Consider the following 22,599-nt stretch of genomic DNA (forward strand, 5'->3'; position numbering starts at 1 on the left):
CCAGAAAAATCAACAAACCTTTGATGCAATGCCACATAATATGTGCAACGCCATCACCAACATCTAACGGGACAAGTTACAGCAAGTCGCATTGAATGGGATTCATCAGGCCAAACTGTGCCTGGACTATGGCGGTGAACATGTCCACCAGTACCTGTAGATATGGAGGAACCCACATAAGTATATTTTTGTCTTTTATTTACTTTATCGCCTTACAGTTCATGTTGTTACCACATATATGCCTAACTTAATATTGGCAGACGGCAACAGTAGCAGCTCAAGATGTCAGCTTGAGCACAGTACAGATACGCGCTGGTACAAATGCCATTCCCACCACGCAGTCAACTCAGGAGAACCGCCTCGGCCATGCCGGTGAAAGACAACCGACACTGACCTGACACTGCCGGGCTCTGGAGGCCACTACTGCCAATGCGAAGAAGCTCAGTCTGATTTCAATGGACGAGCCACAACTCCATGACTACAGTCAAGTCAACTTCGCCGGAGATCAGGTTCCAGACCCAACAGCTCTTTTCAGAGCTAATGAAAAAAAATGGCCCTTTTCAAGGCTACCACAAGGTTATAAATTACAACGAGCCATTAAAGCCAATCGACAACAGCAGCCCTTCTCAGAGCTACAACAAGGTTATAAAGTGCCACGTACCATCAAAGCCATTCCGCAACAATGTGTTCTTCGCTTGCTTTGGGTTCAGTTTATCTTGGGCCACCCTACTGAACTGAAACCCACATTTAGCTAAATGAGAAATCAGAATACTAAACATTAATGATATATCAACTAAATGATAAATAATTATTAACAAAATTATATAAAGGATAGCTAAATATTAAAAAAAAAGAAGAAGGTTTAAAGATCACACAACCATGAATGTTTAAATGATAAAAACCTGTCATTTTGATCACAAATACCTGTAGCTGTAAAAAAAAATATATATATATAATTATAAGAATGGAAACTCTAAATACTTTCTCATGATGAATTGATCTACTTTCACAACAGCTGTAGTCAACTGTGGTATGCAATGCAGAATAAACTTTTGCAAATTCAACAGTAAGTAATTTTGATCATAGAAAATGTTTTGAACTTTAGTTTTCATTTTTCATGGGTAATTATTACATAAAAATGTTTTGAGGAAAACATAATTTAAAAGATCTGAAAAAATACAAGCAATTCAAAAAAATTATCAATATCTTCTTCCAGAAAAATATAAAAAACTTGAAAATATGAGTACACATTTAACACAACATTTATAACAATACAGGTAAACCACTAATTAAATTACAAACACTATCTATACTTCCCGAATTTTTAACAATTTTTTACAACACAGAGCTCATTTATGAAAGTTTTGTCACCTTTAAACCATAAAATTCTTATCTCCTTATTAGGTTCATAATTGCAATGGGTGTCAGCAATCTGTTTCAGGTCATAAATCCCAAAAACACTGTAATCATTCTCATGAATAATCAGTATCTTATTCCACGATTACTATGTAAAATGAATGATACGATGTGGTTCTTCACCCAGCTGAAGTGTTAAATATACTGCTGCACATCAGCAGGCCAAGCCTACTGAAATGAACGCAACAATCAGCCCTACAAGTAACACCTTCACTCAAGTAAACACCAGTGAACATCATTACTCTCAGTGTTCGAACTCTGACAGGTACTTATTACACTTCAGGTGCTTTACACACACCATAGCTCTAATATCATAAGAAAGTCTGGGAAAGATATCACAAAATAACAAATTAATCCATTACTTATACCATCTCAATTCTGGATGGAAAAAATCCTTATAATCCATAATTTTATAAAAACAATTTCCTAGTAGAGGTTGTCTATTCTTAAAACTCATTTACCTTCAAAAAAAAAAAGTTAGAACTTTTGAACCATAGTTATCTTATAAATTTTTTTAGTAATATTAAGATTAAAAAAAAGACAACAGCATGCAAATTGGAAATGCACCAAGTTATTTAACTAAGGGATAAAGGAAATTGGTTTTAAAAGTGATTTAATCATTGGAAAATAATCCTTACTTATATTCAATATTTTTCAAGATATTATGCCACAGAATTCCACTGTTCCAAAAACATTGGTTTTAAGTAGAACCAATGTTCTAAGTTAGTTATCTACTAGTTTTTAACACTAACCTAAAAAATGGCAATGATTCATGTAATATTCCTTCATTAGAACCATCATTCGTATTTGTAAAAAATGGAACCCAGCCTTGTGGTAATTTTGTGGCATCAATTGCATAACCGTGATTTTGTGATGTAATAAAACAGCGTTCTGTACCATGGTGTGTACAAGGTTGATTATGTCCACGATTTCCATACCTAGAAACAAGAATATGCATAAACTAAATAAAATTAAAGTAAATTAAATAAAAAGACATGAAGTGCACTTTAAGCTCATCTGCTTATGGATTATTTTGGCGGATGAACCCATCCTGATAAATTCAAGTGAAAAAACAGACAACTGTGTGTTTTAATCTTGTTTAAACTACAAGTTTTAATGTTAGATATATCACAAAGTAAAATATATCTTAAATCCTGATACTTTTCCCTCATTTGACATTATTCCAAATTAACCTCAAATTTACATAAATTACACTAGTATTTTTCAGGGAACAAATGACAATGACTTATAAAGCAGTGATTGAGGTTATGGTTTTTATTGATACTTGAACTATACAACTTTACTTTAACTTCATTTTATTATTGTAAATAGTTTGTTTATTGTATACATTGTTTATTTTGTAAATTTATTAAAAAAAAATTGATACTCTAAAAATATTTTATAAAAATAGATTGATCACTGTAACAATCATCCTGATCAATTCAAGGAATTTATTTTAATCTAGAAAAAAACACTAATAGTAATTTCAGTCAGAGAATTTTTTAACTAATAAAAATTTACTACCTATATGTTAAAAAAAAAAATTGTAACAAGATTCACTAAGGGAAATTCATGACTTAAGATAAGTAATTACAACAACTATAAAATGAAATCAATACAAAAAGGTACAGAGAATGCACTGAATACATCAAGTTATAATTTATATTTTCAGTTATATATACACAAAAATAAGGTATTTAGACATTTACATAAAGAATGAACTGAATTTGTAAACTACCTTTTAGCTTATATTTCATTAAAATCAGTTAAATTTCTGAGAAAATAGATAAACCCATTTTTTTGGACAATAGAAATTAGTTTTAATTTTATCTAGTGTTCTAACACAGATAAAATTTTAAATTAGAAATTTCCTTACACAATACTATGTTCTTTTTTGGTTAATTTAAAAATGTAAAACAAAAGTTAAAAAATTCATGAACATATTAATTTTTATGACAGTAGAAATCCACTACATAACTTTTTATGTTAACACTAGCAGACCGGCAATGCTTCGCTATTGCTAGATTTAAGTGTACAAAGAAATATATATATATATATATATACACACTTATATACACTATATATATATATATATATATATATATATATATATATATATATATATATTTCACTATATAATACACTATATATATATATATATATAGTGTATTAAATGAACACAATTGAAAGTTTGATAAAACATTAACAAAATGAACATTATGGAACTTCACAAAATTTAACCTTTCCCTTTCCCTTTCCCATTTTCAGTTTAACATGTTCCTTTACCCTTTCCCTATTTTTCCCTTTATCTTTACTTCCACCATTTCTCTTTCCCTTATTTTTCTTTTATCTTTTCCCCTTTCCATTTCCCTGTTTTCCTCTTTTTTATTTTTTCCATTTCCCCTTCTTCCCTTCTACCTTTTTTGATTTTTCCCTTTCTCCCTTTTTCCCTGTGCATAAATTGGTCCAGTAGTTTTTTAGTCTATAGCGGACAGATATATCGGAAGCATTGAAATGGAATTGTAAAATATTTAGTATAGCACGAGTTGTTTTTATGTCCAACAGATAGCGCTGTTTTTAAAAAAAAGCATGTTTTTACCTGTCACAGGTGTGAGATCTTAGGTATATAAACAGTAGGTAAATAAAAGCACATGCGTATTCGAATGCAAGTTGTGTCAAAATTTCAAAGCAATCTGTGAAGAACTTTTGGAGATTTAAGATTTTGAACAAATGAACATTTACATTTTTATTTATTTAGATATATTATGTGGTAACTCGGATAACCACATACATATTCTCCTACTTTAAGAGTTCTGTTAATAGCTCAGGTGGACTGTATTTAGTTCAATTATAGGCTGGATCGTCCGGATATGGTTGGCAGTACCCTGAATAAAAAACACACTATGCTTGATGTATGGAATATAAATTTATTCAACCAATATGTAATAATCTAATAATCTCTTTTGCTCAAATTTGCACTACACTTCACAGTGCTGTACCACATACCGTCTCTTACGGTCTACTGGACTCTCGTCTACCACACTCACTCCAGACTCTCACCCCACCAAGGTTACACATACACAGAAACACCTACATACAGAACCCCCCCCACACCCACACTCCAAAAGGTTCCTTTTTTTAAATCAGTACTAAATATATATTTATATTATAAGTACAACTGTTATAATACTTTAAAGCCTACAACACATTTTTCCCCCTTCAAGTTCAAAAGCATACAAACGTAAGTTTCCAAAACTGATTATTTCTTTTATTATATGTTTTCTAAAAGAAATGTTTTCAAGTTAAAAATTACATTTGTAAAAAAAATGTGCTTGAATTACTATAACTGTGTATAAAAATAGTTCTGCTGCAATAATGAGTACTTTTTAATTCCACAAAATATAATGTAACAGAATATATTAATTCTCTGTAGGTTTTGTTTATGTTAAAGTACACATTTATCTTTACTATTGTTTCTTTGAATATTCTAAAACCAAAGAAATACATGGAAAGATTTTATTTCCTACAAAAACAAAAACAAATAAGGCTATATAAGGTGATCAGTGATCTAGTGTCATCTGTTATCACACTAGATGGAAAAGCGTAAATTAACCAAGCCTAACCAAGAAAAAAGTAGGAAAATATTCTTTTCTCAGATAATTAAGTACACTAGACTTGTTATAATTGTAATAGTAGTAGTAATAGTGGGAGTGGTGGTGATAGTAGTAGTAGTAGTAGAAGTAATAATAATGCATTAGTTGCATAAAGTATTAAAGTCCCTTAATATTCCGGCTAGTTTTTTTACACTCTTGTACATCTGTACATTATTAAAGAGGTATTTAATATCTGACACTGGCAGCTCACCAGTAGATGATATAGAATAGGGAACATAAAACCTAAGCATAATGTTACAGTTTCATTTGCATAAGAATAGTTAATGATTCATGTCTATATAACACTATCATTAGACACAATACAAATGTTTTAAACTTTCCCACAACAGCTAACTGAAGTGCTAAAAACTGTTGGTAACCATCTGATAATGATGATGATATAAAAAACAATATATCCTTGACACAAGAATCAGAAAAATACCTCTTTTTCTAATGTTTGTCACATTAATTCTAGTAAAAAAACAAGGTCATCATCACCTGGCTACTTTTTAAGATTTTATGATAAAAAAGAACTATGCCCTTCAAAATAAACAAATAAAAAGTACAAGATTACACCAAAGCAATCTCATTTTCACTCATAACAGATCTAGTTCCAAAAGGCTACACCAGATAATAATATATCTATATCTAACAAAGATCTTATATTTACTTCAAAAATGATGAAATTAAAAAAAATTGTATAAAATATTATCTGATACGAATAATAAACACATATCTTACAAAATTAGGTCACTCCTAAATAATTTTAAAAATAATAAGAAAAACACTCATTCAATCAAACCTATTAACTTTCTTCAACAAGTTATAAAGGTCTGTAGAAAAAACTGTGTATAAATAGAAACAACTCAACAATAAAAGTTACAACAAATCATTCATAACCTGCTCCTCCTGCATAGTTGATAAAATGAGAAATATCAGAGACCACGGGTCTACAGGCATAGTATATAGAAGGAATACTAAGCCTGTAGTTCTGCGAACGTAGCAACAATTAACAAACATAATTGGTTCAAAGACAAAGAAAAGGAGAAAATTATGTAGAACAATCTACCCAAAGAAGAAACACAGCATGAGACAAATAATTCCATCCAGAAGATTCCTATGAGCTTCTCCAAGTAGTAGAGATGATCACTGATCTATAATTCCTTGGGCTACCTGTTTTCTTTCACCTACAATAAGAGCACCACACATTACTACATGAGAAGCTGCTTACAACAAAACACAGATTTTTCTTATGTCACTAAAAAGCCACAAATTACAAATGCTCTAACAAATAAAAATTAACTAACACACTTAATTTGAGAAGAATAACACATTAGAAAAGCCAATAAATCCCTTCCCTACCAATTTAAACACTATTCAATGATGGTTAGAGTTTAAAGGGGGAACCTACTCACTTCCAAGTTGGAAGCCATTAGCAGCAGTGCCACCTGCAACATTTCAGACAAACAAGCTGCACAACAGCTCCATGAAAATCTAAACAAAGTTCCATGTATTTATTAAGTTGTTTTTATACAGTTCATAATTATTATTAACAAAAAAAAAGAACTTACTTCATCTTATAAGTAGAGCATCCTGCAGCAACAGATAAAAGTTGATGTCCAAGACAAATTCCAAATATTGGAATACCAGCTGCAATGACATTTCGGATATGTGAAATGGGTATAGAACATTGTGATGGATCACCAGGACCATTGCTAAGAAAAAATCCATCATATTTGTCAACTTGCAGATTATGATTCCAAGGGACAACATCAACAGTTACATTACGACGTAAAAGACATCTAAGCTGATTATATTTTAAACCAAAGTCAACAACGCAAATATGTAATCCATTACTATTTGCTTTTGGAGGGTTAAATGTCTGAACTGTCTGCCAAAAGAGAGATAAAACAAAATAAATATATAAGCATTTAAAATCTGTATAAATTTATAATAATAAGTACATTAACATTACAAGTAATATCACATTAATAAATTTTAATTTATAAAAGATTTCTTTGTGGACTGATTTTATGACATTCCAGAAATTTCCAGATATCATGATTTGAAGCTCTCAGGGAGAAGTGTTCCTTGTTCATTAAGTGAGTTAACCTGTAACTTGTTACCTCTCTGGAGTGCCAGGCCAGGATGTGTTGCTAATTAGAACCCTGTTGGATTTTATTGTTGCAGAATGGTGGTCAAAACATACCATTACATTTTATAAAACATTCTTAAACAACCTTGATAATAACTTGATCCATAAACATTGTGTACTGCATTTGACTCAATAAATGTCATCAGCTGACGTATAGTAGTATCATTTTGAAACATTTTTTTTACAGAGAACAGAACAATTAATAATAGCACAAGCACTAATTAGAAAAACTTTAAGAAAAGATTTTATTATGGTAAAGATATTTTTGTTTTGTTTCACAGATCAACTATCAAGGGTCAAAAAAGTTCCAAAGTCACCTAGTTTTGTATTCAATTCTGATCAAGGGTATGACATAATTTCTGTGTCTTACTTCTATTCTTACATTTATTAATTTTTTTTGTCCACTACATTAACAGTACTATTACAGTTTTCTTTTAGTTACAAATTACAACAGTAGCAATTAAACACATGATATATAAGCCTAAAGATTTTCGATATCAACAAGATAAAGAATGTTTTAACCATAAAAAAGTTACAAGGCCAATTCATAAAGGGCCCTCGGCTTACATTTAAATATTAGTGAGTCTGAACACACTTTCATGCATGCAGGGTGATCTATCAGCCATTTACAAAGCCACTGCAATTGCTGTTTTGATTCAGTAGTCGTTTGCCTGCTAGTGAATGCAGATCACAATGTCTGTGACAATCGTTTCTCCTGCCAGTTGTGAAGTGCACACTGTGATTCAATTTTTGTATGCAAAACTATCTTCAGCTGCTGAAATTCATTGGGAGTTGTGCCTAATCTATGGACCTACAGTAATGAGTAAAGAAAAGATTAGACAATGGTGTTGAGACTTTAAAAATGACCGCACAAATGTGCATAACGAAGAGCAGAGTGGCAGGCCCAGTATTCAGACTGACAAAATCATTGAACAAGTGAACTGAAAACTGTAACATGGTTGGCAATTGATGATTAGTGCTCTGGATGATGAATTTCCACATGTTGAACACACCACTATCTACACAATTGTCACAGAACAGCTCGGATATCACAAATTGTGTGCAAGGTGGGAACTGAAAATTCTCACTGACCAACACAAAGAACAAAGAATGTGCAATGTACGAGTGTTTTTGGACCGCTATCAATAAGATGGAGAAAATTTGTTTTCCAACATTGTTATGGACAAGACATGGATATCCTACACCAACGCAGAATCGAAACAACAGTCAATGTAGTGGCGCCACTCAAGTTCCCTAAAACCAAAAAAGTTTAAGCAATCTCCATACTAGAGTCGAAAAATGTTAGCTACTGTTTTTTTGCGATGAAAAGGGCATCATTATGGTTGATTTCATGGAACATGGATCAACAATTACAGTTGACGTGTACTGTGAAATGCTCACCAAACAGAGACGTGCAATCCAAAATCGATGATATGGGAAACTGTCATCCAGCATAATCCTCATTTACAACATGTGTCCTCACAGTGCTGCCTTAACCAAGAAGATTAAAGATTTTTTTGGGAACATTTTGACCATCCTCCATATAGTCCTGACCTTGCACCTGGCAACTACTTCCTCTTCTTGCATTTGCAAAAGTGGCTTAGTGGACAACAGTTTAAAAACAACAAGGAACTCAAGATTGCAGTTGTCAACTGGTTCGATTCCCAGGCGGCAAACTTTTACGCAGAGGGGTTAAAGAAACTGGTGCAGCATTACAAAAAGTGCTTAGAACTGAATGGTGATTATGTGAAAAGAGAAGTAGATATGTAATAAACTAAAACTGTAAGTAAAAACCTTTTCTCACAAGTTAATTTTTTTTAATGACCAAACTTTTTAATATATGCCTTGTATATTTATAAAATTTTTATGAGGTAACAGGCTTAAGAGTGAAACAAGACTGAATGTTACAGCCCAATAACGACAGTAGCATTATAATTCAACAAAGCACTCAATTCCTTGTAGATAACTTATTTATCTAATATCCGACCAAATTAGCTTTTGTCTCGTGTAATCTCACTTGTTTTGGGCTAGATTTATAAAACAAGAAGAATTGTGAAGGTTCATAGAACTTTATTTAAGTATGAAGTACCTTTTAATGGGCAGTTCATAGATAAATTATACTATCAAAAATATATATTTTTATTTTGTTGAAGGGTCCTTTTCCCAACTTAATAAGCAGTTAAGACAGTTGTAGGTTTAAGAATAGAATTCAATTCAACTTTTGACAACCTTTAGACACTACGGGTCACCAAGGATAAGATTGATCAAAAAATTATGTCTTTGGTTCCATTCGGTTTTGTCTTATTCTTTAAAATCACATTGACATAGCTAAAATTATAATACATCAGAGCTAAAGTTCAATTTTCAATAATTTTATGTATTACATAAATTCCTTGTACTTTTATACTGCAACATACAACAGAAACTATTGCAGAAATTATTTTTTGTGGCTCTTTTATATTATGAACAAGCAACATTAATTTTCACAATACAAACCAATTCCTTATTTGTAATAATTCAGTAATTTTACTGTTATAATGCTATTTTTCTGTTGTATAGTATTCTACTTATTGTTTCAATTGTTATTTTTGGGAAATAAAATAAACTGCACTTCATAAAATAACTTTGTAATGTTTTACAATGAATCCATGTTTTTTTTCAGTTTATTAAAACATAACTCATTTTCATACTTCGTATTAATTTTAAATCCCTTTTTAGGGTGCTTTTATTTCACAGAATTAATTATTAGGTTCAAGAAGGTAGTATTTTACACTTAATAGTTAAAACTTAATTATTTTTTTTATAATTAAGGATAATGATCATGAAGGCTGCTTAAAATTTTCCACATATTAAAAAAAAAATTGTTTGAATAAATGTACTTTTTAATATCTTCAGTTCTAGTTTGCATAGCCTAGCAGTAGAATAAGTATATAAATGCATAAAAACAACATCCTAATTAAATAAACATAATTAATATCACACATACTCTTCAAACACATCACAAATAAAAATGATCTTACAAAATTTAATTCAAATATCAACACCATATCTAACATCATAACACTTAGTACTTCCTGATATAGACTCTGAAGAAATCATGTAAGCTAACTTAGGCACAAATAAAGTTTGATACCTTTATCCTAAAATGAAGTGTAACAGTACTAGCATTAATTGTTTTTTTAAACATTTTTAAAGACACTTCAATTTTTAAATCCCAAGGATATTAAAATTCAAACTTTTAAAATAAATAAATGCCTTTTATGATACAATTGGACCATCTACATATTAAATTAGTTTTTTTGTATAAATTCTCAAGTACTTCCTAAAATAAAGGGTCTATATTAAGATATTTAATTTAAAAAATAAGTATTTAATATTTTTAAATGTAAACTGGAATCTATCTGTATTACATAAGTACTAAATAAATTAAAATACTGTGTAGACTATGGCTTATCACTCCAGTTCAAGGTCTTGACTAGTACTGTTATATTTAATCTATAAACCAGAGTAAATTACAAAAAAATTATCAGTCTCAACGTTTATATAGATTATACTGATACAATGCATTTTATTGCAAAAATGAACAAACAATTAGCAATCAATTATTTTAGCACCAGTAAAATTAAAATGAACAGTTGTTGTCAAGTTTCCTTTGAATATCATACTGGACTAAACTATCATAGTTTATCACGATTTACATGATACAGTACAAATTATAATAGTATAACTTTTAGATATAAATCAGAAAACATTTAGACCATTTTTAAGGTATAAAAAAATATATGTGTCACATATACTATGATGTACAGAGTTGAATAAAAACTATAAAAAAAATTATCTACTTCAATAAAGTAATAAAATAATGATTAATAATCTAAAATAAAATACATAATTACAATACATAATTATTATACTTTTTTAAATATTGATAACCTTTGCCTTATCAAAACTGATATAACCCTGATACCACATCTAGTTTAAATTGTTATATATAAATTTGATGCAAACATTACTCTACTTCATTGTACTGTCTGAACATAAGCACAAATATCTCTGTGCACATACAGACTTGCATGCTTTTAGGTATGTATATATATATATATATATATATATATGCACCTAAAAGCATGCAAAAGTCCATATGTGCACAGATATAGATAGATATATATATATATACAATTGCAATACATTTTTTAACATAAAAGTAACTATCTTATATAAAAGTAATTTTTTTATTAACATAAATTTAACTGAAATAAGGTATAACATAGTCATATAAGATATACAATGTATTCATAATTATAATACTTAAAATTATCAAAATAATGTATGACATATATCTAAGCTTATTTTTATAAAATTTGTACTTTTTTTAATAACTTTATATCTAGTAAGTTTATCATATTAACTACTTGGAAAAAACATGCGTGCATCTATAAGAAAGTTGTCCAACTATCTGAATACATATAAATGAAATTTCAATTATTAAAAAAAGAAACAACTAAATCTACTTATATCAAACCATATAACTATTTTTATACTGCACAGCATTTTAATTTCTACCAAATGCTTCAATCCCTACTCTTAACAAATTACCTTAACGACCTAAGGCAAAATTAGAAACAAATACAACACAGGTCTTCAGATCTATTTATTTAAAATTAAACAGTCTCCTTTTACATAAAAAATATAATTCTATTGACAGGTTTTTAAATAATACCTACAACTCCATAAACTTAAGCCTTCAGTATACCTTAATTTTTGAATATGCACTTATAGACATACTCAAATATTTAGAAATTAATCCCTTAAAATTGTTATTTTATTAAGTACAAATTTAATTAATTTAAAATCTGTATATTTTCATAAAATGATTGTTTTTATTCATTAAAAAAGATTAATATCACTTTATTTTAATTGTAATTTTTAATTAGTAAAACTGCTCTGATGAAGTTTTTCCAGTCTCCCTTGATTTTTCCAGGCTAATACTGGGAGAAGCTGCCTTTTTTATCTCTTGAATAGAAAATATACCACTCCTAACTGATCTATATAATGTATAATTACATAACAATTTGAATAAAATATTTACATTTAATTGGGCATGTTTATATCAAGTATTTTGTTTATTTTCAACTGAAATTGGATGAGGAATATATGGTTCTCCATTAGAGTTTATATACATAAAATTATGTGATTTGAATCATTTACACAACAGTTGCAACAAATTATATGCATATACCACTTATCAATTTCAGAACAATAGTTATAACAGGGATTTGTATCTTATCATGAAAAAATGGTACTGCTGTGTTAGCAACTGAAGATTGGAATTAGAAAGCAAGAATAAAAACTATTCAGTATTTCCTTACATACTTGTACTCCTACATATCTGTGATGCCCCAATACAATGATATCATTATTGTGTATGATATACTGATATAATTAAACTGGTCAAAGAAAATATCCGCTTACCATCAATGTAACTAGATTACTTTTTCCAAATCTATCTCATAGTTTTTAAATTATGCATGTAATCAATGATACCATTCTCAACATTGCAATCAGTTGCTACAAACTAATAGTACTAATGCAATGGAAATAATTTATAATGTGTGATGCGGAAATTTAATATGCTACAGATAAACAATATATTTTAAAAAAATACCCAACCATATTTTTTTCTTATAAGTAATTGAATGCAAATGGGAAAACTTAGTAGAGTGTAACACTAGTACCTACGCATAAGAATGTTTTTTTTTTTTGTAACCTCACAGAACAAATCAGCTGTTGAGATAATTGTGGATGTTGTTATATCAGATGCTGGCTGCATTTTTTTTTAATGATGGAAGTGTTGAATAATATTGCTGCATCCAGTTCTGCCAAAAATTTAGTGATATACAAAGCGCAGCAATTCATAAGACTAAGCAGGCTTTCAGAGGCAAAGCTATAAGGATTATACAGATTTAACTGTTTATAGAATGTATGAATTTCAGTTGACTGATGAACATACTGCTAAGCTATCAACAAACCAAATTTCATTAAATAGTCAGTTATCAAACTACTTATCTATGACAATGCATGGTCTCATGTCCTGATAAAACAAAGCAACTAATTGTAAAATTTAAGTGGGAAATTCATAATCATTCTGCCTACAAACTTGATCTGGCCTCTAGTTACTATCATCTCTTTAACAGACTGAAAGACTGTCTGTGAAAAAAGCATTTTCAGATTGATGAAGATTTGAATTTAAAAGTATCAACTTACCTAAATGATTTATTGTGTCAGTGGAATATGACATGAATATACAAAAACTAATCAGATGTAACGATATAAATTTAAATATGGCAATGACTATGCAAGAAAACAGCTTAAAGTTAGTTTTAAGTTAAATACAAAGTATTACACAAAATCCTAGTTAAAATGAGTAACTACTTTCATATTTTTTTTTTGTCTTTTTTTAAAAGTCTTTGTATTAAAATAGTAACAATCCACCACTAGATTTCTCTGTACAACTGTTTAATAATTATATGCTAAAAAATACAACTTATAATTTAACAAAATAAGATATAACTTAACAAAATTATAAAACTTTTGATGACCGGCCAGCACATTTTAATAACCAGTGATGGCCACCCTACCAGCCAACTTATTAAATGTCCCTTTTCAAGACCACTAACATTCAAGTTATCTCTTGTCACTGTGGTGCAAATTTATAGTTTGCTTATTCTGAAAAGATTAAATAATATTCTCAAATTAAAAACAAAATTAGAATAATAATATAAATAAACTTACTTTTGTAGATACTTCTGCAACAAGATTCCGTTGATTAGGATCAGTGAATACATAATGTGGTATACCATTACAGACACCTGATATTATACGACCAAGCATAGAACCTTTTTCTCTAATATATTTTGTTAACTGTCTCGTGTCAATATCACATATACCAGGAACTTTATGTTGAATTAACCATTCGGATAACAACATTTTTTGTTGCCAGTGTGATGGTGTATCACATACCTCTCCAACAACAAGTCCCGAAACCCATACTTTATGTGATTCAAACATACTGAAATTAAAAATAAATCATTAGTAAAAACATTGTAAATTAAAAATACTGCTGAGCATCACATATACCAGGAACTTTATGTTGAATTAACCATTCGAATAACAACATTTTTTGTTGCCAGTGTGATGGTGTATCACATACCTCTCCAACAACAAGTCCCGAAACCCATACTTTATGTGATTCAAACATACTGAAATTAAAAATAAATCATTAGTAAAAACATTGAACGTTAAAAATACTGCTGAGCATTTAGGCTGAAAGTATTTCTAAAGAAGAAACAGAACAACTAGAAGATAATGTTTTCTAAGATGGCAAAGTTATTTAGTGTACAGTAATGTAAATAGTAAATTAACCCCTTAACTGTTCTTTATTTTAACAGAAAATTACATTATGACCTTTTGTTTTCACTAAATTTTTATTATTTAGCCTATTTTTTTACATATTTATGATCTATGCAATTAAATATATCAAAAAAACTAATTTAAGGACCTATTTATGTACTTTTCTTATCATGCAATGTAAAAAATATTTAAAAGTTCAATTATATAACTATAATTTACACATGATGAACAGGCCATTTTGTACTAATAAGTAGCACTTACAACGATGAAATTATCATATCAATAATATTGTAAAACACTAGTAATTCAAATAATAGCATGAAGATCATTAACTCGCATAAAACATTACTTAAATTAGGTTTTAGTAAACAACACTGTTATTTCTTACTTACTTGCAGTCACATGAACAGACACAAACAGTTGAAAATAAAAATATGACTGAAAATTACATGAAAATAGTAGTAAAATTATAAAAGAAAACAATAAATAACACAAAGAAACAATAAAACTAACACATACACAACTTAAGGAACAATCAAAACAATGAAAATAAATGCACAGTTAACAGTTGTTCAGGATACAAAACAAAACATAAACAAAAGAGAACCAACCAATATGCAACTAGCACTTCACTGTTAAATTAAGAGTAAAAATGGAACTAGACTCACACTCATTGCAGTAACTCATCAAAAAACATAATAAACAGAATAATAAAGATGACAAATTATTTAATCAGAGGCACTTTTCAGCAAAGACGTGGATGACGAGTTATTTCATTAAGGGCAATTTTTATCAAGGTAATTAATCACGAGTTATCACGTCAAAAACTTGTAAGGTGTTAAAATATGAAACTCAAAGCTAGAGTAAGTCACCTGAAAACATTTAATTTGAAATAGTATACTTTTGGTCGATGATTAAGTTAAGTATAAAAATTATTATGACATCAGCTGATCACTATATGCAAAGTAACAGCATCTATGCCCTGAAATCAAAAGGTTTTGGGTTTTTTGGGTTAGAGTCTGAATCCAAGACAGTGATGGCATTTTTTATTTGCTATATAATTCATTTCACATAAAAAAAAAATTGTAATTCGTTATTGACTTGTTACAAACACACTATCAGAAATATCATGCAGCAATACAATACCACACAGATTAAAGAAATAGTAATGAGATCAGCATTAACAAATAAAAATAAATATGGGCATAACAAAAAATGTGATCAATAAAATGAATGTTGTAAAAATATAAATGCACAGATTTTTATGTCCTACCACGTCAGGAATGGTAGGTTTGCTACTCCATAGATAACAAAAAGTACTATTCTAGCATTTTGCTGCAAGGATGAAAGGAAATAAAAAAAAAATCTTAAACAGAGTAATATTACAAAGTACAATTTTACAATTAAAAAAACTATTTCAAAATTACAACCCATATCAATACATACAAATAACTATTATATGGAATTATTGTGATGCAACTTTGTTAAGAAAATAAATACATTAGTACAGGATAAAACAACAATTTTGAAGGTGTTATTGAATTAATTGCTTACTCAATATTAGATATACTTACTCATAAAGAATCTCGAAGATCAAACAAATTGATGAAGAATTCAGCCAATCTAATACATAATCTCAGACCCATCTTTTGAAGGCATTTAATTTATTAAAAACCTAATATTCAAGTTGTAAGTATACACATTAAGAAATATGAGAAATTTTTAATTATTTTTTAACGTTTTAATTAAACACTGCCAGACTTTTTTATGTAAGAAACTAATATGCCAGCTAGGTTATCTATTTTTATACCTGAAGTGATTTAACAATGATTCAATCATTCACATTTCCTAACCTCATGTATTTATAAATTCAAAAAATTCTAATAAAACAATCAGCTCATCATAATTTTACATAATTATTTAATCTATAATGCTGAATTTATGAATAAGACTTCACATTCCCATATCTCTTGTAGTTATAACAAAACTACTAAATTTTCATTAAGAGTATTAAAAAAAAGTAATAAAAACTAGTAATCTGAAATTTTGTAGATACAAAACAATGTAATGAATAAAATTCATCAACATTTAAAACAATGTGGTTATGAATTTTATTTGTTATAAGCTTAAGTAAGGCCTGCACAACCAGAACTATAATTTTTTTTATCTTCAGTCATTTGACTGGTTTGATGCAGCTCTCCAAGATTCCCTATCTAGTGGCAGTTGTATCATTTTGGTATATCCCCTGCATCCTACATCCCTAACCATCTGTTTTACATATTCCAAATGTTGCCCGCCTATACAATTTTTCCCATCTGCCTGTCCCTTCAATATCAAAGCAACTATTCCAGGATGCCTTTAAGATGCGGCCTATAAGTCTGTTTCTTCTTTTAGCTATATTTTTCCAAATGCTTCTTTCTTCATCAATTTGCCGCAAAACCCAATCATTTGTCACTTTATCCACCCATCTGATTTTTAATATTCTCCTATAGCACAACAAATCAAAAGCTTCTAATCTTTTCTTTTCAGGTACTCTGATCGTCCAAGTTTCATTTCCATATATACACTCTAAAGACATACTTTCAAAAATGTTTTCCTGATGTTTAAATTAATTTTTGATGTAAGCAAATTATATTTCTGGCTAAAAGCTCATTTTGCCTGTACTATTCAGCATTTTATATCACTCCTGCTTCGTCCATCTTTAGAAATTCTACTTCTCAAATAACAAAAAATTCTTCTACTACCATAATCTTTTCTTGTCTTATCTATATATTCAGTGGTCCATCTACTTTATTTCTATTATATTTCATTACTTTTGTTTTGTTCTTGTTTATTTTCATATGGTACTTCTTTGTGTTGGAGTTTGGTTCCTGTAAATGTTAGCAATTGTTCTTCTACTTCTATACTTAACCCTAAATCTTTTAAACTGCTGAACATTTTATTCCAGTCTAGATTACCAAATGCCTTTTCTATAAATGCCATGCATGTTGGTTTGTTTTTCTTTAATCTTCCTTCTAGTATTAATCTGAGTGCTAAAATTGCTTCCCTTGTCCTTATACTTTTCCTGAAACCAAATTGGTCTTCTCCTAACACTTCTTCCACTCTCCTCTCAATTCTTTTGTGCAGAATTCTAGTTAACATTTTTATACATGACTAGTTAAGCTAATTATTCTGTATTCTTCACATTTATCTGCTTCTGCTTTCTTTGGTATCATGACTATAATATTCTTTTTGAAGTCTGACAGAACTTCCCCTATTTCATAAATATTACACATCAGTTTGTATAATCTATCTATCGCTTCCTCACCTGCAGTACACAGTAATTCTGCAAGTATCCCGTCTATCCCAGGAGCCTTTCTCCCATGTAAATCCTTCAATGTTCTATTAAATTCAGATCTCAGTATTGTATTTCCTTTTTCATCCTCTTCAACTTCCTCTTCTAACTCTATAACACCAGTTTCTAATTCATTTCCACCATATAACTCTTCAATATATTCCACTCTCCTATTAACTTTTTCTTTCATATTATAAATTGCTGAATCATTTTTATTTAACAGATTATTACATTTTAACTTATGTACCACAAAATTTTCCGTAACATTCCTGTATGCTCCATCTAATTTACCAATGATTATTTCTCTTTCCACTTCTGAGCACTTTTCTCTAATCCACTCTTCTTTTGTTAATTTGCACTTCCTGTTTATACTATTTCTTAATTGTCCATAGGTCCTTTTACCTTCTCTTTATTCCATCTAAGTTCACTTCTGCTGATTTAATAATTTCCTTTTTAACATTCTCCATTCTTCCAAATTTGTTACCTTATCTTTCTTATTCAGACCTCTTGTGATGTCCTCTTCAAAAATCTTCTTTACCTTCCTCAAGCTTCTCTAAATTTCACAGATTTATCTGACACCTTTTCTATAAATATGTTTTTCTTTCCAGGTTTAATAAAAAAAGCCTCTCAAATAAAGTTTTGAAAAATTTTTTAAAAGCAATAAGGCAATCATAAAATTGAAAAAGGTTAAATTTTTATGTACATTAAAATATCTTCAAACTTGAGTGCATATAATATCTAACTGGACAATACTTTTAGCTATATAATTTATTATTTCACAAAATAGACCATTTAATCAGACAGGAGAACAGCACTGGTTCTATTGGTGTTTTCCTAGAGATAGTCTTATGAAGAATATGATTCATGCACTTTTATTTAAGAAAAAATTATGTTTTAAGATTTATTAAACAACACACACTACCAAAATACATAAAATCTTTATCTGTTATTTAAGTACTTATATAATATTGTATAATGATATATTTTCTTTTTTTTTTTAAATGTCACCGAATGCTACGGTCATTAACCACACACAAATGAAACAACACAAAGCTGTGTCTACATTATTTTATTTTTACTATCTGTAATAAATGGTTTATTAGACATGTCTTTGGATAATAGCACTTTTTCTTATTTCACACTCTTCCAAAATGTTACTCACAGACAATCTATTGTAAACCACAAAGTTGTTAAGAGAAGCACTTTACAATCTTACCCCTGACTATTATTAGCATTGTTATTTTTTATTTAGTCTAACTAATAATAAATTAATTAAAAATCCTGTTCAAAATCATCAAGCATAAACAAAATATTTACTTCATTACAACAGAATATATCATAAAAAAGAAAATGAGTTTAATATAAATACATTAATAACGTTTCCATATTCAAAACAGAATAAATTAAGTTATTTGTAATTCAATTAAAAAAATAAAAACAACAGTCATCAAAAATTAATAAATAATTATAACATTAATGAATACTAAAGATATAACATAAAAAAAAGTCTGCAGTAGTCTATTTCAGAAGCAAAAAAAAGGAAAAAAATTATTTTTACAGAATAACTTTTGTATGTGTTTTGGCATTTCTTACAAACAAAAAAATAATTTTTTAATATGAATACAGCAAAAAAAAATTAATAATAATGACTGACATACACCATGTACTCCTTCAAACAAGAAAATTAACTAGTCCTTTTAAACCTTTCTTTTATGTAAATTTATTAGAACATCATTTCATAGTTTTCCATATTTGTCTTCTTCCTAAAAATGTTGTAATTGTTTTAGCAACTTTCCTTTCTTATAACCAATGTGTTGAAACTACTGATCACAATACTCTCATTCTCAAACTGAATTGAATTCTGTCAATCAAATTGCATACCTTAGCCTTCATATTTCCTAATCTCTTAAAATATCATTTTTTAGATATACCCATGTCAAATGCAAAAACAAATTTCCAGTGTAGAATTTAGTCTTCCTTCTGTAGTCATGTCAATGTTTCAACCCCTCCCCTCACCACCCCCCCCCCCCACTACTATAGAGCAAATGGAAAAACAAATTTTTAGTTAAATCTCAACACAGAGTCCTCAATATTTTATTCCTTAGAGACACCTGATTGTCCTATGCAAACAATTAAAGCATTCAATTTTACAGTTGACATTCATTCAATTTTACAGTTGACATTCACCTCCTTAAAAAGACATATTACAGCTCAAAAATAAAAAACTATGTATTCTTTCAACTGATATGACATTAACAATGAATTTACATGGAATCGGAAAATAATCTTAGAACACCAATGAATCTGATTTATCTGCCAACATTTGAAGTTATATTTATGTGCTTTCTTCTATAATATACATATATTTTTTAATAAATCCTGATTATTTACCACTATGAAATGATCATTCAAAAAAATTAAACTTTTTAAAATTTGGAATCATTGACATGTCAATGATGTTCAGTGATTCATGATTTAAATTTTATAAACTTTTTTTGTAATATATAGAACTGAAACTCATAAGCACATATTTTTAGACTGCTTTATATTACGTTATACATATATTTTTTTTACCTTCAAAAAGGACATCACTTGAGAATAATACTTCCTTTATTTATAACAGGCCCATATTTATATTTAACAAGGCTTGCACAGAGATAGTAATTAAGTAGTTTATACTGATAAATGAAATTATTAGTCAGATTTGTGGTTAAAGAGCACATAAATAATTAACAACAAAGCTATTACTATAAAGTAATCAATTGACTACCAAACAAAAGACCTTTTCTTTCTATTCATGATAACACTACATACAAATCCCTTCGATAACTTAGAAACTTTTACCAATGAAATGCGTTTAAAAAAACAATGAAAAACATGTTTTTGGTACAACTAAAAAGAAAATCCCACAATGTTGAAAATATTTCTAAAAATCAGCCATCCAATTGCTTATAATTGTTTTCTTCCTTTAAATCTGATTTCAAATAATATTATTAATACTGAACATAAATAAATATTTGATAAGTAATATTCTAATGAGAAATAAAAGTAATACTTTTACCCTGTTTTATATTTCATGAAGGGATTTAAAACTTCAGGAATTTTATGGGTAAATTACTCAACCTTCCAACATTATGGGTGGAATTAAACCCCCCTTTTGGGGGGATTCCAAAGAAAGTTCAAAACCTCTAAAATGCTTTACAGTTAATTTTAAATAGGGCATTCACTGTGTAACATATTATTTTAAACATCTCATTAAGATGAAATAATTGTGTAAAGAAAAAGTCATTAAATGTTCCAATCTAACTTTCCTGGTAATACAGCCAAGTTGTGCAATTAATTAATTTTTGAAAAAACGTTTGTAACTGCCAGAAAGTTTTTCAGTTCAATCATTTTAAGCTCTTTTGCTTTAGGATAAAATAATTCCTATTTATTGAAAAACAATAACCAAAATTATGAATTCTTTTCTTCACATTTTATGTACAAATATTTATTTCTAATTTTATAATACGTAGTTAGATAAGTAAATTAAAAAAAAAGACATTTCTATACTTTTTTTTTTTTTTTCACTCTACTCCCCTGGGCCGGTCCGACTGGTTGGTATTGCGCCACCCAGGGGAGTGTCTGGTAAACACTAACGAGCCTCTCCGCCTACCGACTGAACGTCCGGCATGGCAGGTCGGCTCGCCGGTGTCAGCTCTTTTGAGTGATTTTCTGTTTGCCCATTTGGAAACCACGACATACCTCGAATAGTTGTAACGTGGCACCAGGTCTTTTCTTACTCTTCTTCTTCATCGGAACCTATCTAAACCCTTGGAGTCCTCAGTGGATCATTGAGAATGACACATCTCAGCGTGCCGTCTCTCACCATTGAGGCTGTCCACCCTACCCTATTCTACACTAGTAACCTAGTCGCCTTTCATCTATATCCTTCTCTGTTAATACTGCTACTATAAATTCCGTAACCTCCTTCCAGTTTATTTCGCTCCTCAACATGTGCTCTAGGACCTCTGCTGGGCTCATACCTATTATGCCACAGTTCCTCCTTTTAATTGCCCACCTCTCGAAGCAGAAAAATGTGTGTTCTGTATTGTCAATTCTCTCACAGTACATACATTCTGGACCTGGCCTTCTTCCAACACGATGGAGGTACTCATTGAAATTGCCATGACCTGTAAAAAACTGCGTGATATGATAATTTAACTCACCATGTTCCCTGTCTAACCATAGTGCAAGATCTGGAATCAGCTCCTTCGTGCGTCTGGCTGGTCCATCCTCCTGCCATCTATTCTGCCATCTATGTCTAAGTCTATCTTTTCCTTCATTTGCTTCGAGGCCTTGCGCCCTCTTGACTCTATTTAGGGCTATTAAGTCTATTGGTGGCACCCCAGACAACACGCACAACGCCTCATAGGAGACCGTCCTGTAAGCTGAAACAACCCCCAGCAACAGCCTCCTATGAGTACTAACCAGTCTGTTCAAATTTCTTTTAACCCTGACTGAGTGCCACCACACTGGTACTGCATATAACATCATGGATGTCACTGTGGACGCTATCACCCTTCCCTTAGTGGGTCTTGGAGATCTCTGCGAAGACATTATTATATTCAAATTCTTAGTGATCTGTTCAC

General features: G+C 29.7%; 1 protein-coding gene across 2 annotated transcripts in view; it reads right to left on the reverse strand.

Annotated features, from left to right (window-relative positions):
- Positions 1-22,599, reverse strand: part of r (carbamoyl-phosphate synthetase 2, aspartate transcarbamylase, and dihydroorotase rudimentary) — a 153,790-nt gene that overhangs the window by 111,565 nt on the left and 19,626 nt on the right. The window contains exons 3-5 of one of the 2 annotated variants that reach the window (XM_075364808.1): positions 14,017-14,293; positions 6,641-6,960; positions 2,169-2,354 (exon numbers count right to left, since the gene is read on the reverse strand). In XM_075364808.1, the coding sequence (XP_075220923.1) occupies positions 2,169-2,354; positions 6,641-6,960; positions 14,017-14,293 (783 nt within the window). Of the gene's footprint in view, positions 1-2,168; positions 2,355-6,640; positions 6,961-14,016; positions 14,294-22,599 lie in introns of those variants that run through there. The other variant, XM_075364807.1, reaches the window with a different exon arrangement.

This window comes from Lycorma delicatula, chromosome 4 (genome assembly GCF_047948215.1).
Source record: "Lycorma delicatula isolate Av1 chromosome 4, ASM4794821v1, whole genome shotgun sequence".
NCBI classification, from domain to species: Eukaryota; Metazoa; Arthropoda; class Insecta; order Hemiptera; family Fulgoridae; genus Lycorma; species Lycorma delicatula.